At 47.4% G+C, this 13,350-nt stretch overlaps 1 protein-coding gene across 4 annotated transcripts; it reads right to left on the bottom strand.

Annotated features, from left to right (window-relative positions):
- On the bottom strand, positions 1-11,481 carry MIEF2 (mitochondrial elongation factor 2). 4 transcript variants are annotated; one of them, XM_072597096.1, is made up of 5 exons: positions 11,141-11,481; positions 11,025-11,049; positions 6,342-6,495; positions 3,849-4,029; positions 1-2,276 (listed from the first exon to the last, which is right to left on the bottom strand). In XM_072597096.1, the coding sequence occupies exons 1-5, from the start codon at positions 11,247-11,249 to the stop codon at positions 1,210-1,212; spliced, it is 1,536 nt and encodes a 511-aa protein (XP_072453197.1). In that variant the 5' UTR covers positions 11,250-11,481; the 3' UTR covers positions 1-1,209. The 4 variants fall into 4 exon arrangements, with proteins under 4 accessions (XP_072453197.1, XP_072453194.1, XP_072453196.1 ...); XM_072597093.1 differs by lacking the exon at positions 11,025-11,049 and having other exon boundaries at positions 11,281-11,475; XM_072597095.1 differs by lacking the exon at positions 11,025-11,049 and having other exon boundaries at positions 11,141-11,276.
- Between the last annotated feature and the right edge of the window lie 1,869 nt (positions 11,482-13,350).

Genomic DNA, 13,350 nt, shown 5'->3' with positions numbered 1-13,350 from the left:
ATTATTTCTCTCCTTTATTCTCCATCACATTCTTTGAGAAATCGACTTCTTCCAGCAGTAGGGGAGACCAAAGACACATTCAAATGACAAGTATTTCAGTACTCAGAGAAAAAAAACTTCCCCCTCTGATAACCAAATACCAACTTTAACCAACTGAAAGGAGTCATGTGTTAACCGTGAATAATACATTTTGGCACACAAATCACCTGGTTTTGAAAACAAGGCCTCTTTGAAAACTTCATTTCTGTATAATGCTCTTAAGAACCCAAATTAATTTAATAGCAGCCACTAGAAAACATTTCTTTCTCAAAGGCAAGACACACAGCATCAAGGACTTCAGCTCTTGGTTTGGGGCCATCTCAGTACACAAATCCCACTGGAGAAAGTGCTATCTGAAGGAAAATGAGATCTCCAGCACACCAAAGCATGCAAGAGAATCTGGCTGAATGGCCTGTAGGTAAAAGCTGGCCAGTGCCTTTAAAGCACCGTTTACTTCCTTCAGAGAGCCGTAGAATACTTTGAACTCCTTGCCCCTTGGGCAAACTATACTCGTCTTTACCATCCCCAGAAAGTTTGGAACTTCAATCACTGTAATAATTGGAACAAATAAATAACTTTCTCCTGGGTTAAAAAAAGGTCTAATTTCCTTCCCCTCCCATCACTCTTCAGGAATTTACGTATGATCACTTCAGTGCTGATGACATAATGCATTTTGTGGCCAACCCAGAGACCCTTGTCTTTCAGTCCCAAGGGGCTAAGTATGGATTTGATTTCACAATATGGAGGAAGGGAATCTTCTGTCCTATGGCTCTTGCCTGCCACCTAAGACAGAGAGGCTGTTCAGTCTCTGTCCAAGGCTCAGGGCTTTGTCTGTCCCAAGGGAGAAGGACCAAGTGAAGCGAGGCAGCGGCCTGGTCACCTTCACCTGGGTTTGGCTGACGGCTCCCTGTGAGGCTCTTGGGTTCTGGTAACACCTGAGTGAGCTCAGAGACATAGAACCCTAAGTTTGAACCAATCTATGCCCAATTCAGCTGCCAACTCAGTGTGCTTAAGAAATGTACCCTCTTTTTATTTCTCCAAAATGGCTACCTTGTGCTGGCTAGAAAGTAAGAGGAAAAACTCTTTACCTGTCCCCTTAGACTTCCAGAGCTGAAGGAGCTATACATTTAAAAAAATCTTCCAAGATCACATTTCATTAATCCTTTCTGTCTATGATAACAAGAGCTCTGGTGCTATTACGGCATTATATAGAGCAAAGCCCATGTCATCTATCTCCTCTTCATGCAAACTGCCAAAAAGATTGATGTGCTGATTAAAAAAGCAGGGGAAAAACCCCTCCTCCAGGTAGCCAATCAGCTCCATGATCACCTGTTGGAACCGGTCTGCTAAGGAATCCACAGCCCAGTCGGTCACTGTCTCACTGAGGTGGAGAATGACCTGTGCCAAGTGGCTTACGCTCAGCCTGTTCAGTGAGGGATGGTGCCTGCAGATGCCAAGCAGGAGCTGGAGACAGAGGCGTCGGGCACCAGAATCTGCACCATCCAGCTCACGTAGCTTAGAGACCTCTACCTGGTAGAAGTCTTGCTGCCAAAGGTTTTCCAACGGTCCTTCCTGAGGCTTGGCCAGCAGGGCTCTATCCTCACTCTCTGCAGTGGGAAAGATGATGATTCTTAGCTCCAACTGGTCATGTTGAACCTCCAGCAGGAGCTCCTCTGAAACCACTCCTGGGCGGATGAGGCAATCCAGCATGCTACCAATGGCTGGCCAGTTGACAGAGCCTACCAGGACCTTCCGGAGCACCTCAAGGATGACATTGGAAGAGAGATAGCCACCTACTACAAAGCGGTCCCAGGGGCTACTCCCTCGGGGAAAGTACTCCAACTGAGTCCTTCGAATCACCCAGTAGTAAGGATCATTGGCAATGGTGTCTTCCCCTGGAATGAAGCTCCACAGATTGGGCTCAAGTACCAGCGGCACCAGCAGGCAAGTGTGGTCAGCAGCCACAGCCTCTAGCCCATCATACAGGGTGCTGCTTGGACACAGGTCCCCAAAAGGCAGCTCTGGGAATTTAATGCGCAAGAAATTCTGCAACTCGTGGGCAATGTCACCAGCCAGCTGTTTGGCCAGGGTGATGTCAGATTCAGAGACAACCACACGGTTCTGATAGTACATGAGGAGTCTCTCCTGCAGCGTAAGGCATAATGGCGTTGGGGGACTGGGGCTGAGTTTGGACACAGTCACGGCCACAGGGTCTCTGGGTGGTTCTGGTTCTGGTTCTACAGAGAGGAAAAAGGAATAAAGTCAGATTGTGCACTCCAGTATTAGACCAGGACCAAAAGAGGGCCTTTAAACCACACACATTCTATTCTGGCCATGACAGATTTGTGAAAACTCAAAACACCATAGATAAGATACAGGACTAGGGAACAAAATCCAACCATTCCATTTGTTCCATTGGTAGAACAGAGATGAATAAAAACCTAGTATCTCAAAAGGAGGAAAGACTTACAAAGACACTTGTACAATACTCACCCAGTAGCCATCACCATGGTCACTCAGCTCAACAGTGAACTGTCCTGTCAGTGGAACAGAGGCAAGAACCACCCCTGCTGCACTGTTCTGGGAAGACATCAGGCTACCATGGCCTAAAGGTCCCTCTCCTTGCCTACATCAGAAATACTATCATCCAGCAGTCTAGCTCTGAGCAGCAGCTTTCAAGGTGTGGTCCAGGAACTCCTGGGGATCCCAAGATCCAAACTACTTTCATAACAATACCAAGACATCTTCCTGTCTAATATGGGAAATATTGGTAGTTCTAACCCACATAAACAAAAGCTTTTTTTGGGGGGAGAGGGGGAAGAGTGGTAGAGGTTCTCAATTTTTTTTTAAATTCTGAAAGTGCTTAAAGGCCAGAAAGACTGAGAATGACTGAATCTGAGTCCAGTGGTGGCTCCTACGACAATTCAGAAACCTCAGAAAGGTCTTTGGGAGTCTGTGAACTTGTCCTGTGCTCTCTCAAGATTTCAGTTTCATCCTCTGTAAAATGAGGGCCTAGACTAGATGATGAGCCTAATTGATATTTATAAAACACTCTATAGGCAGCAGAGTATAGTGGGAGAGAACCAGGCTTAGAGTCAGGAGACTAGGTTTTTGATTCCAGCTGCAACACCTCCTAGTTATACAGCCACAAGCCAATCGCTGCACTTCTCTGCTCCTCAGTTTCCTCATTTATAAATTAGAAATGACATTTGCACTACTACCTGACAGGGCTGCTGTAAGGAAAGCATTTCTCATCTTATTTTTACTGATGGCATGTTTTCACATCACCTTCCTTTCCCAATACATCTCTCCCATACCTAGTGAGCTCCCTAAAACAGAATGAAAACAAGGGGGGAGCACTTCAACAAAGTACAATGTACACTGTGTCTGACAGTGTATGTAACAAGCCAGACCTACAGGTTCTCACCTCTGAAAAGAAGTGTGTTTTCTCAACTCAGGCCAAATCTGGTTTTAAAAGCATTCAATTTGTAAATCTGAGAAAGCTATTTAAACATGAATTATTTAAAAATTCAATCCTTGTAACACCCTTGTGAGATACACAGGAACCTCTATTTTAAAGCTTAGAAAACAAATTCGATGAATGACTCACTCATGCTCCAGACTTAATACAGAGCGAGAATAACCTCTAAGATTCCTTTCTGCTCTGACACCTAAGGAGTCTCAATGCCTACTATCTGACACGAGACCAAATTCCCACCTCACTTAATTCCTGGCCAGAAGGCCACAATCCAGCAATTAGAAACAAAACAAAAAGAAGAAGGGATGTTTTGGAAGGAATCAAAGCCAACCTGGGGCACAAGGAGACTGGGCTGAGGAAGGCTGTAGCTGGTTGAGGTCATCTCGCCTCTGCTTTGGCTGAGGTCTAGTTGAGGTCGTGAGCAAACTCAGCTCCTGCCAACTTTCCTCAATGGACTTCTGCTCAGCTTTGACATCGTCCTTGTCAGGCGGGCTGGTGGCACGGTCAATGAGCTGAAGGACAGATCACACAGTCAGAAATGGGCAGAAGGAAGAAGAAAATCTTTGGAAACTCCTCGTCACCAGCCAGGCCATGGACAATATTTAACATCCTTCTTACCTTTAAAATGGTTAATTCCATACCATTGATAATAATTATAGCTAACATATATATAGCATGTGTATGTATATGTACGTAACACATGTACATGTACACACACACACACACACACACACACACACACACACACACACACCTCTTAGGGTTTATAAAGTGCTTGAAATACAATCTCATTTGATCCTTACTGTGGAACAGGTGCTATTGTGCCCATTTTATGGATGAGAAAACAAACTAAGGTTAGTGATTTGTCCAGGGTCACACAACTAGCAAATCCTGTATTATGAAGCTAGATTGAATTCAAGTCTGCCTGACTTCCAAATCCAACACTATCCACTCCTCCAACCCAGGTTAGAGGCTCTTTGCCGACTGGGGCAAACCCACATCAAAACTCAACTGAATCTTGAACAGTGAAGGAGGAGGGAGGACAGCTGGGAGTTACTGTCTTTGTACTCTACCCTAATCATTCCAGTTGTAATTCAGACTCAAACGACCCACTTCTATCATTTTGGCAGTAGCTAAAAAGCTCTATTGCCTTCTACATGAGAGTGTTGCTCAGAATAGAGTTTTGAGTTGTATCCAACTGCAGGGAGAGGCCTGCCATCCACACCACTGGGCCTGGCTCTGTCAGCCACTGGAATCAAGATGACGTTGGCCTCATTGGCTTTGTGTTCTAACCCTTGAGTAACCAGTCCTAGAACCACCAAAAGGGGCGACTCTCACAGAGCAACAATAGGAGAGGCAATTAGCTCTAGGGGGAATTGGATTTGTAAACTAATCTCATTTTATCTAGCAACCTAAACATTCAGTCTCAGCCCTTGGTAACCAAGGATTTTCCAAGGGCCACATTCAATTAGAGGTGGGTTTCCAAAAACAATAGCAGTCATGTAGAAGGGGAAGTAGGACGTTAGTGTCCCTTCTCTACCATTTCGCTCTCTGCAGGATACCCTGCCTTCCTCTGGGCAGACATGGTCAAGGAAGGAAGAATGGGAGATCCCCTCATGCAGACTCTGTGACAGGTGCTAAGAGAAAAGCCACAAGCAACTGGACTTCTAAAGTTAGACTTTTCTTTTGATTCCATGGCTCATCTCCCCTATTTCTGCCATCTCTCTTCTGAGACAAGTCCTTAAACTAAGCTCTGTTCCTGGCCTCACCACCTCAGGCTTTCTGGTTTGGCAGAGGGACAGGAATGAAATTAAATACAGAGGCACCAAATACTCGGCCTAAGCCTCCTGCTCTGAGAAGACTATCTGCTAGAACAAAGTAGCCCTGAAGGAAGGTGACCTAGGAGAAGAGGGGCCAGGAGGCCCTACCAAGTATAGTAACGAAAAGCTTGTGTTGGCTGGCTCAGACAGTGACGACTCTCTCTTCCTCAGACTTTCATTCAAGTGATGACTGATTGCTGGTGGAAAAGGCAGAAAATTGCCCTCTCTCTATACAGGGTAACTCTAAAGACATTCCTTAAACAAAAACTCAACCTCCTCTCCCTGCCTCCCCATCAGAACTAGAAAATAATAATTCATTCTTAAACCATTCTTAGCAAAAGAAGGGGGTAGGTACTTTCAGGTAGAAGAGTTCTGGTTCAATGATCACATTACTTTATAAAAAGGTCACAATAATGGTGGCCATCAAATTATGTTTTGCGTGTTCTCCAAAAGAGGAGAGAGATTTTCATTGAACTAATCACAATCTCACTTTTGACCAGAAGCACACATAAGATGAGCTTCTTAAGCACCTAAGATCTGTGGTCTTAGAACTTCCAGTTCATCACTAGCCCTGCGTTCTAATAGAGTTAAGTGATCTAGATCATCCAGGTTTACCAGATTTCAACAACCCATTTAGAAGCCCATCCTCCCAATACATCCTTAACCCTTCCAGCCAGAATACTAGATCACATAGAACCTAAGAGAAAAGAGTACAGAGGGAAGAGAGCTTCAAGTGTTTAGAAACCCAGAACCTGTAAAACAGGATAAGAAACCCTCTCTGTCATTTGAGGAACTCATAAGGAAGCCTGAGGTAGCTTTGAAGTATTCAGGGACAAGTGCTAAGATTCAGACTATGACTGGGGAAGTGGTTTCCCCTAGCATCCTGGAGAGACTAGGTACTCAGGGTAGTCAGTTGAGTTATACCCTGTTTCTACCCCCAAGTGCTTCCTTTAAAACAGGTTTCAGAAAGGGCAAATAACCTCTCCTTGACCCCTTGGTCTTACCCGTTTCACTGCCAGGGTCGCGATACCCAGGACAGCAGCACCACCCACACCTAACACCAGCCTGGCATTGGCTAGGAGGAAGTCCACAGCACTGCTTAGCGGGTCGTCATCTCGGTGCTTCCCCCTCTTCTGGGAGAACTCTGCCATGATCCACCTGCCGAGACAGGAAAAGGATAGAGGCAGGGCTGGGGAGAGTATACCTCTGAGAGGGAAAAGACAGAAGGCCATGACTAGGGATTGAGAAGGAGAGAGGGAAGGATTTGTTGCCTTTTAGAGAAGTTTGCTAAACCAAGTAGGATAGATTCACTTTTTCCTGTATATAGAAGGGCCACTGCTCCCTCCCTTCAAAAATAAAACAACTGAGTAGGGCATAGACAACCCCCAGTCATGATGCAGACAAGAGAAAAATGGCACCCGTGAGGCTCCAACATTGGTTATTATTTATGACTTATGTTCCTATTAAGAAGCCTTCCCTCCTACTGGGTCTCCCAGGTCAGTATTTGATTCTGGGTTTATATGTTAACGGTCCCATTCTGGACATTGGTGTATCTATCCCAAGACCCTTCTCTGTTTTGTGTTCCTCACTCCACCTTCCAAGGCTGAAGACTCACAAAAACCATCTTAAGCCAATGAACATGATCAAAGATACTGAAACCAGCACTAGAACCTTTTTAAAGGAAGGGGCCAAATCAGGAGTAAGGCACATCCAATTTGTAATTCAAATAAAAAGTTAAGCCCTGTCCCCAAGGACCTGGGGGTAGAGAAATTTGGTTTTACTGAATGTGGTCTAAAATAAGGGGATTGGCTTGGAGAGAGAAGTGATTTTTTTTTTCATTGAAATGCTGACAGATATGTAGACATCATCAGATTCCTGGTAATCCAGGAAGGAGAGGTTAAACGTACCTTTGGCATAGAACTGGGGAGAAAAAAGTGAGAACAGCTGGTTTTAAGGATTGTTCTGTCCCCACATTTGGCCCTTGATAAATGAACGCCAGCCACCCCCTCTCACTCCCCAAACACACACTCTCCCAGGACCTTCAGGAAAAGCAGGATGAAAGCCAATACTATAAAGAGCTCAAAAACCAACAAAAAAGGTACACCCACCGAGTACCGACATGGAGGAAGGACTCAGGCAACAACAGTAAGATTAACTCCCCTAGATCAGAGAATTTCCTGATCAAATCTAGAAACTAGAGGCTATGGGATTGTCACTCTGGACATCGTGAGGGGAAGAGCTGGACGGGCTGACCTCTCATGCTCCCTTTCAGTTCTCAGGGTCTATGATTTACTCATTCTCAAGGCATCTGGGCCTTGAGTGAAGTTGTCCAGGTAACCAAATACTACCACTCATCAATGCCAGAGAAATGAATCAGGCAGAGAGAGCTCAAGCCCCCACAAGTATTTTTGCCATGACCCTTGCCTTTCAGAGACTAAAAATAGAGCCTGGGTGGCTCTTGTGGTGTGGTGTACAGGAAGCTAGAACCACTGCCACCTGCTCTGCCCAAAGTCATAACTCTTAAGGGAGGAACACAGGAAAACGAAGGGATTCTTAGCTCAAGTCTTGGCTCTATGTCAACCTTAATGTATGGCCTTAGGCAAAACACTTCTCATCTTTCTATACTGTAAAATCTAGGATAATTCCTGACCTCCATCTTTATTAGCACTGTGATAAGGACAGATAGGAAAACACTATGGAAGTGGTATCCTCTCCTAAGGGGATTTGAAAGCACCCCATTGGCAGAGGCCAAGACTGGGTAAGAATGCTTTTTGACTAAATCAAACTATTAGAATGTACATCTATATCTAAGTGGGGTGTCTGTGACTGAAGCAAAATTTAGCTTACTGGCACATGTGGGTAACACAATAGCAGATAATAGTGTTTGTGGATAGACAGGCCTTACAAGCCCCAAAAGAAAGCCAATGTTTCTTCTCTGTCACAGCTCAGTTATCTCTTCAATCCATTCAATCTATGCTTGCTCCAACAGCCCAGAATCTTGTTCTGCTCTCCCTGAAAATGGTTTCTGCCTGAGAATCCCAGACTCCCACACAAAGGTTTTTGATGGGATTCAAGGAAGTAATCAGGTCCTGTTCCACTCAGTTCTAATGATTCAATCAAAAAGAGTCAAAAGCAAAGCTTTTGTTAATATCAAATTCACAGAGAGACAAGAGCACACCTACCCTGGGCTGTACTTCTCTACGCTGGAGCCAAATGAAATAGTATCAACTCTACTTTTTTACCAGGCAGATGGTAAAATAAAATAGGATTTTTTGCTTGGAGGCTTCTCACAAGATTCCAAAATCAGAGAAAAGGTGGGGCTAAAATGGACAAATACAGTACTTAGAAGTACTCACTGGGGTCTTTGGTCCAATGCTAATACCCTCTCACAGAACTGCTCCTACGTTCCATCCCTTAGTCCATTTTTCTCACTGTAGCAGGATGAGGTCAAACGTTTATAGACTTGGAGCTGGAAGGGACCTAAGCAGCTTCCAGTCCAAAACTCTTCATTTTACAGATTGGAAAGTAAGGGAGATTATGTTATTTACTTCAAGGACAATGTGAGAAATGAATATTTCTCTCTTATACTTTAATAATTATAATATTAGGACCAAAGTTCTTCCCCTTTTCTACTTCCTCATCTAGAAATCAACCAGTGTGGGAAATTTCTCTTAAGAGATTTATCCAGGCCAAGATCTAATCAGACAGTAAAAGAAATTCTAAGTTTGGGCTAAAGGATGCATTCCTGCTTATTATGTTAGCTTACAAATACGTCCAGAGAAAATGTTGACTCTCCCTATTATCAAGACAGGTGATATTAACTAATGTCTCTTTGACCAAGATTTGAGTGACCTAGGTCAAGTACCCCAAGATAGCCTACCTCCCATTTGATTAACCAATCAGGGTTGAGCAGGCACCCCTGGGGAACACCTCCTCTCTGAAATGTAGAAGAGGGATGGACAAATGGCCATTCTTTTATTAATAACCTGCTAGCCTTATTAATAAAATGATTAAATTACCCAGAAATTATGTCTCTCTAACTTTTTAAAGGGTCACAACAAAAAGGTATTAAGGATCTGAGGTGGGACTGGAACTCAGGTTTTCTGATTCCAGTCACTGCACCAAGAAGTCTAAACCTAGGAAGTGCTCTAGTGTTCTTTAAAGGAGACTCCAGAATAGTGCAAAAAACAACAAACCAAGAGTCAGGAGACCTGGATTGCAGTTTCTACTACTAACTGTGTGGCCACAAACAAGTCATTTCCCACTCTGAGGTGCCTTAATTTCCTTCTCTGTATAAAGAAGGGGTTAGGCTAGATGGTTCCTTGAAGCTAAGACATTCTAGTTTTCTGCAGAGGATAATTGTGCAAACATGACCTGTATTTTCAGAGACTGGTGGACAGTGGTTGGCCGGTAATCCTAGAGCTGTATCAGCCACTCTGGAGAACAGTCACTCACCCCAAGGGGCCCTCTCTCACAGGCACACAGACTGTACTTCAGAGGGTGAGAACTTATCAGGAAAGCTCCAGTATCCTCAGAAAGGATCTTCCAGGCCACTCCCATTCCCAGCAGGTAAGGCTGGGGAAGAGGGAGCCAGGCTAAGCCCAAGTAGGGTTCTTAATGTCCCCCTGGGGTTCATGAGGACAATCGGGCCGTCAGTATCCAGTTCCCCACAGTGAGTCTAAACAGCTCAGCCGCAGGCCCACAATTCAGCTGCTGGGCAAGAGGAACCAGTCAGCGTGGGAAGTACAGGAGTTCTGACCCTCCCAGTTAAAAACAAAGCTGACTCTAGCAAACACTCCAAACAACTAAGGGGGCCCTCTTTGGTGTAAAGGACTAAACTCCTCCCAGCTTTGCTAGGAGTACAAGTAGCTGCCTGACCTTGGGCAGTTTGCCGCCCCTTCTCTGGACTGAATTTCCCTTACTACAAAATGGATGGATCCTATATAGCAAAACCAGGCTCCGGATTACCGGCTCTCTAAAGTCCATTACCTAGGACTCACCTAAGAACCACAACAGAATGGGGGGCATTGATTCCTGACCCCCAGCCCCAAGTCGCACCTGGACCACTCCCAACTCCTCTCACCCCTCCTCCGCCCCCACCCAAACCTCTGCCCGCTCCCCCAGGCAGACCTCCACGTCCGTAATTCGCAGACCCGGCCCTGGTCCGTCCAGGGAGGCTTCCCAGCCCAGGCTTTGCAGGCTAGCACCCCGGAAGTCGTGGCTAAAGAGGGGCGGCCTCGCTCTGTGACCTTGGGCAGGTCCCTTGACCTCTCTGAACGTCCCAGCTCTGGATCTGCGATCTCCCCAAGATCCCTCTTCCTCTACCTCCGATGCCGGCTTACCTCCTATCCTTTCCAGGGCAGGAGGGCCTCGGGGCCCACCTAGGACGCGTGCCCCGCCCCGGTCAAGTCGGATCCCCGCAGGCACCGGGGGCGCCCCTGGTGTAAGGGGCGGGGAGGGCGGTGGGAGCATCCTTCTCAGCCTCGGGCTCCGGCGGGGCCGGCGCAGGCGCAGTCACCGCGGAGGCTCCCTTCTCCCCTCCCCCTGGGCCCCGGTGCGGGACAAGGACCCCCTGCTGGGCGAAGGGCTCCTCTCCCTCCTCGCACCTCCACACGCTCCCCCGCGCCCCGGAAAGGCCCCGGACGTCGGCCTTTGGGGCCCCTCGGACAGCGGAAGGCCCTTCCTACCTGCACTGCCGCTTCACCGCATCACCTGGGAAGAGAAGGCCCGGCCCACGGTGAGTCCCTCGTCCTCCTCCTCCTCTCCCCCGACTCCTAGACCCAGGGCCGGCCCCCTCTCTAACCTCCAACCTTCTCCTCCCAGCGCGCAGCCGCAAATTCGAAGCCAAGGGGGCGGAACCCTGACGCCCGGCTCGGGCCGGACGGACTACCTATGCGCCCAATCAGAGGCATGCCTTCCCGTCCCGCACGTTCCAAAACAGACCTCGAACGGCCAATCACCCAGAGGCCACGCCCCCTCCCTAACGGGCATTCCCGGCCGGGGCGAGGCGTCCCCGGGGGCTGCGGGGGCGTGTCTTCGGCGTTAAAGGCACAGGATTCAAAGAGCGGCCCGAAGGACCGCGGCAGCCCGTGGGGATTCCGGCTTGGAATGCCTGCGCTTCCTCCTACGGCGGAAGTGGTCGTTGTGATGAAACGCGTCTGTGACGTCACCTCCGGGCTCTCGAGAACTAGGCCTGGAGCACGTGGCAGTAGGAGGAGTCGGGGCTTGGTGACTTCATGGCTAAAGGCCGGCCCCGAGCGCCGGTGCTGGAGGCGCCTCGGACGCGCCTTGGGCGCGGCTCCGGGCCCAAGGTTCGGCTCCCCCGGGACCACACGGCTCTGAATCCCTCGGTGGTCTGGACAGTGACACAGAAAAAGGCCGAACAGCAGCCCCTGTCCTCAAGGCACGTGTAGTCTAACGAGAAGAAAACCTGAAACCACTGGGACAAATTGGGGAGGCCCAGAAGGCAGGCGCCGGCATTGAGGAGAACTGGGAGGGCTCCCTGGGAAGGTGGGGGACGCCGGGGACCTGGGGAGGTGACGCAGAGGAGGAGAGGGTCCCAGAAAGGAAGCGGAGCCTCTCCTTGCCCCGGATGGGGACGGTTACTGGGAATTCCGTCCCAAGTTGGGTCTGTTGAGGTTTAGGGGTGCTGGGACCCCGAGATGAGACGGGCAGGGCCTGCCTGAATGAATTGGCCCCAAGCTTTCAGCCAAAGATAAGGTTTGTTAGAGCGCAGGTAGAAGGGTGTGATTCTGAAGATTCGCCATCCAGGCTAGACTCTTAAGGGATCCAAGTACTGGTAATTTCTTGGAGGCGTGCTGGAGCTTATGTACAGGAAGACCGTGGGAAGGATCAGGCTCTAGAAGTGGCCAGTAGGCTGGGGTGACCGAAGGAGCGGGGTCTAGGGAGGATTTTGATGGCAGGAGCCGGTAGGCTGGAGTGACTGGAGCCTGAAAGCAGGGACCTAGACCAAGAGAATGGGGTCTAGATAGACTCAAGGGTGGGAGGTGGCTGGGGGTGAACCAGAGGTAACAGACAGTGGGGAGCTGGGCAACAGAGAACTGGGAGATTGGGTGTAGGCCATAGTGAAAGGCCAGATGAGGGGATGACTGGGATGCCTCAGGTGACCGACGGAGACTTGACCGTATGGAAAGTTCAGGGAGAGTTGGGGGCGGGGGGAGAGGTTCCAGAGCCCCTACCTGTCAGGTCCACAAAATAAAAAAAGTTTTACTCTTACCCTATGCTCCAGACTGATATTTCCCTCCCCTAATGTGATGGTTTATCAACTCTGTCTCTTCTTTTTAGGTGGGTATTGTAAGGCCAACCATGCCAGGCACTTTACAGGTAAAAGAAGTGGACAGCAATAACTTGGACCACTATTATCAATGTGAAAAGCAAATTTCTGAGACAAGCTTGTCCCTCCATTAGGAATGTGGGGGAAAATTACTGTTCAGGTAAAGGGTTGGGACCAACCTCTGAGGATCCTTACTTCTATGGTGAGAGTCTGTTATACTGAGATCAAATCCTGACCCCATGCAAAGGCCAGAGTGTATCTGAGTCCCAAAGAGCCAACTTTCAAAAATATGTATATATTGTTATTGGTTTTTTTTGTTTTTCATAATCTGTACTTTTTAGTGTATGTCCTTCATCTCTCAGAGAGCCATTACTTATAGTGCAGAATTAAAAAGAGAAAAAAATAACAGTTAAACCAATCAGGACAAGGAAAGAAGTCTGACATTATATGCAGTGTTCCACACCCATAGTCCTGACAACTTCTACAAAAAAGTTGCTTTCTCATATCTTTTATTTGGGGACAAGGTTAGCATTTAATTTTGAATCTTTTGTTATTTTTTCCATTTACAAAGTTGTAGCATACATTCCAAAGAGGGAGAGAACAAATGCATGTAGAAATAGATAACATATATAACATGAATAAGTACAAATATATACAAAGTAGTTAAATCCAAGGTACTTTGGGAACTTGAGCAGTAATGATTGAGGGAGTCAAGAAAG

Source organism: Notamacropus eugenii, chromosome 3, assembly GCF_028372415.1.
Source record: "Notamacropus eugenii isolate mMacEug1 chromosome 3, mMacEug1.pri_v2, whole genome shotgun sequence".
Classification (NCBI taxonomy): domain Eukaryota; kingdom Metazoa; phylum Chordata; class Mammalia; order Diprotodontia; family Macropodidae; genus Notamacropus; species Notamacropus eugenii.
This window is presented reverse-complemented; position numbering and strand designations above follow the sequence as displayed.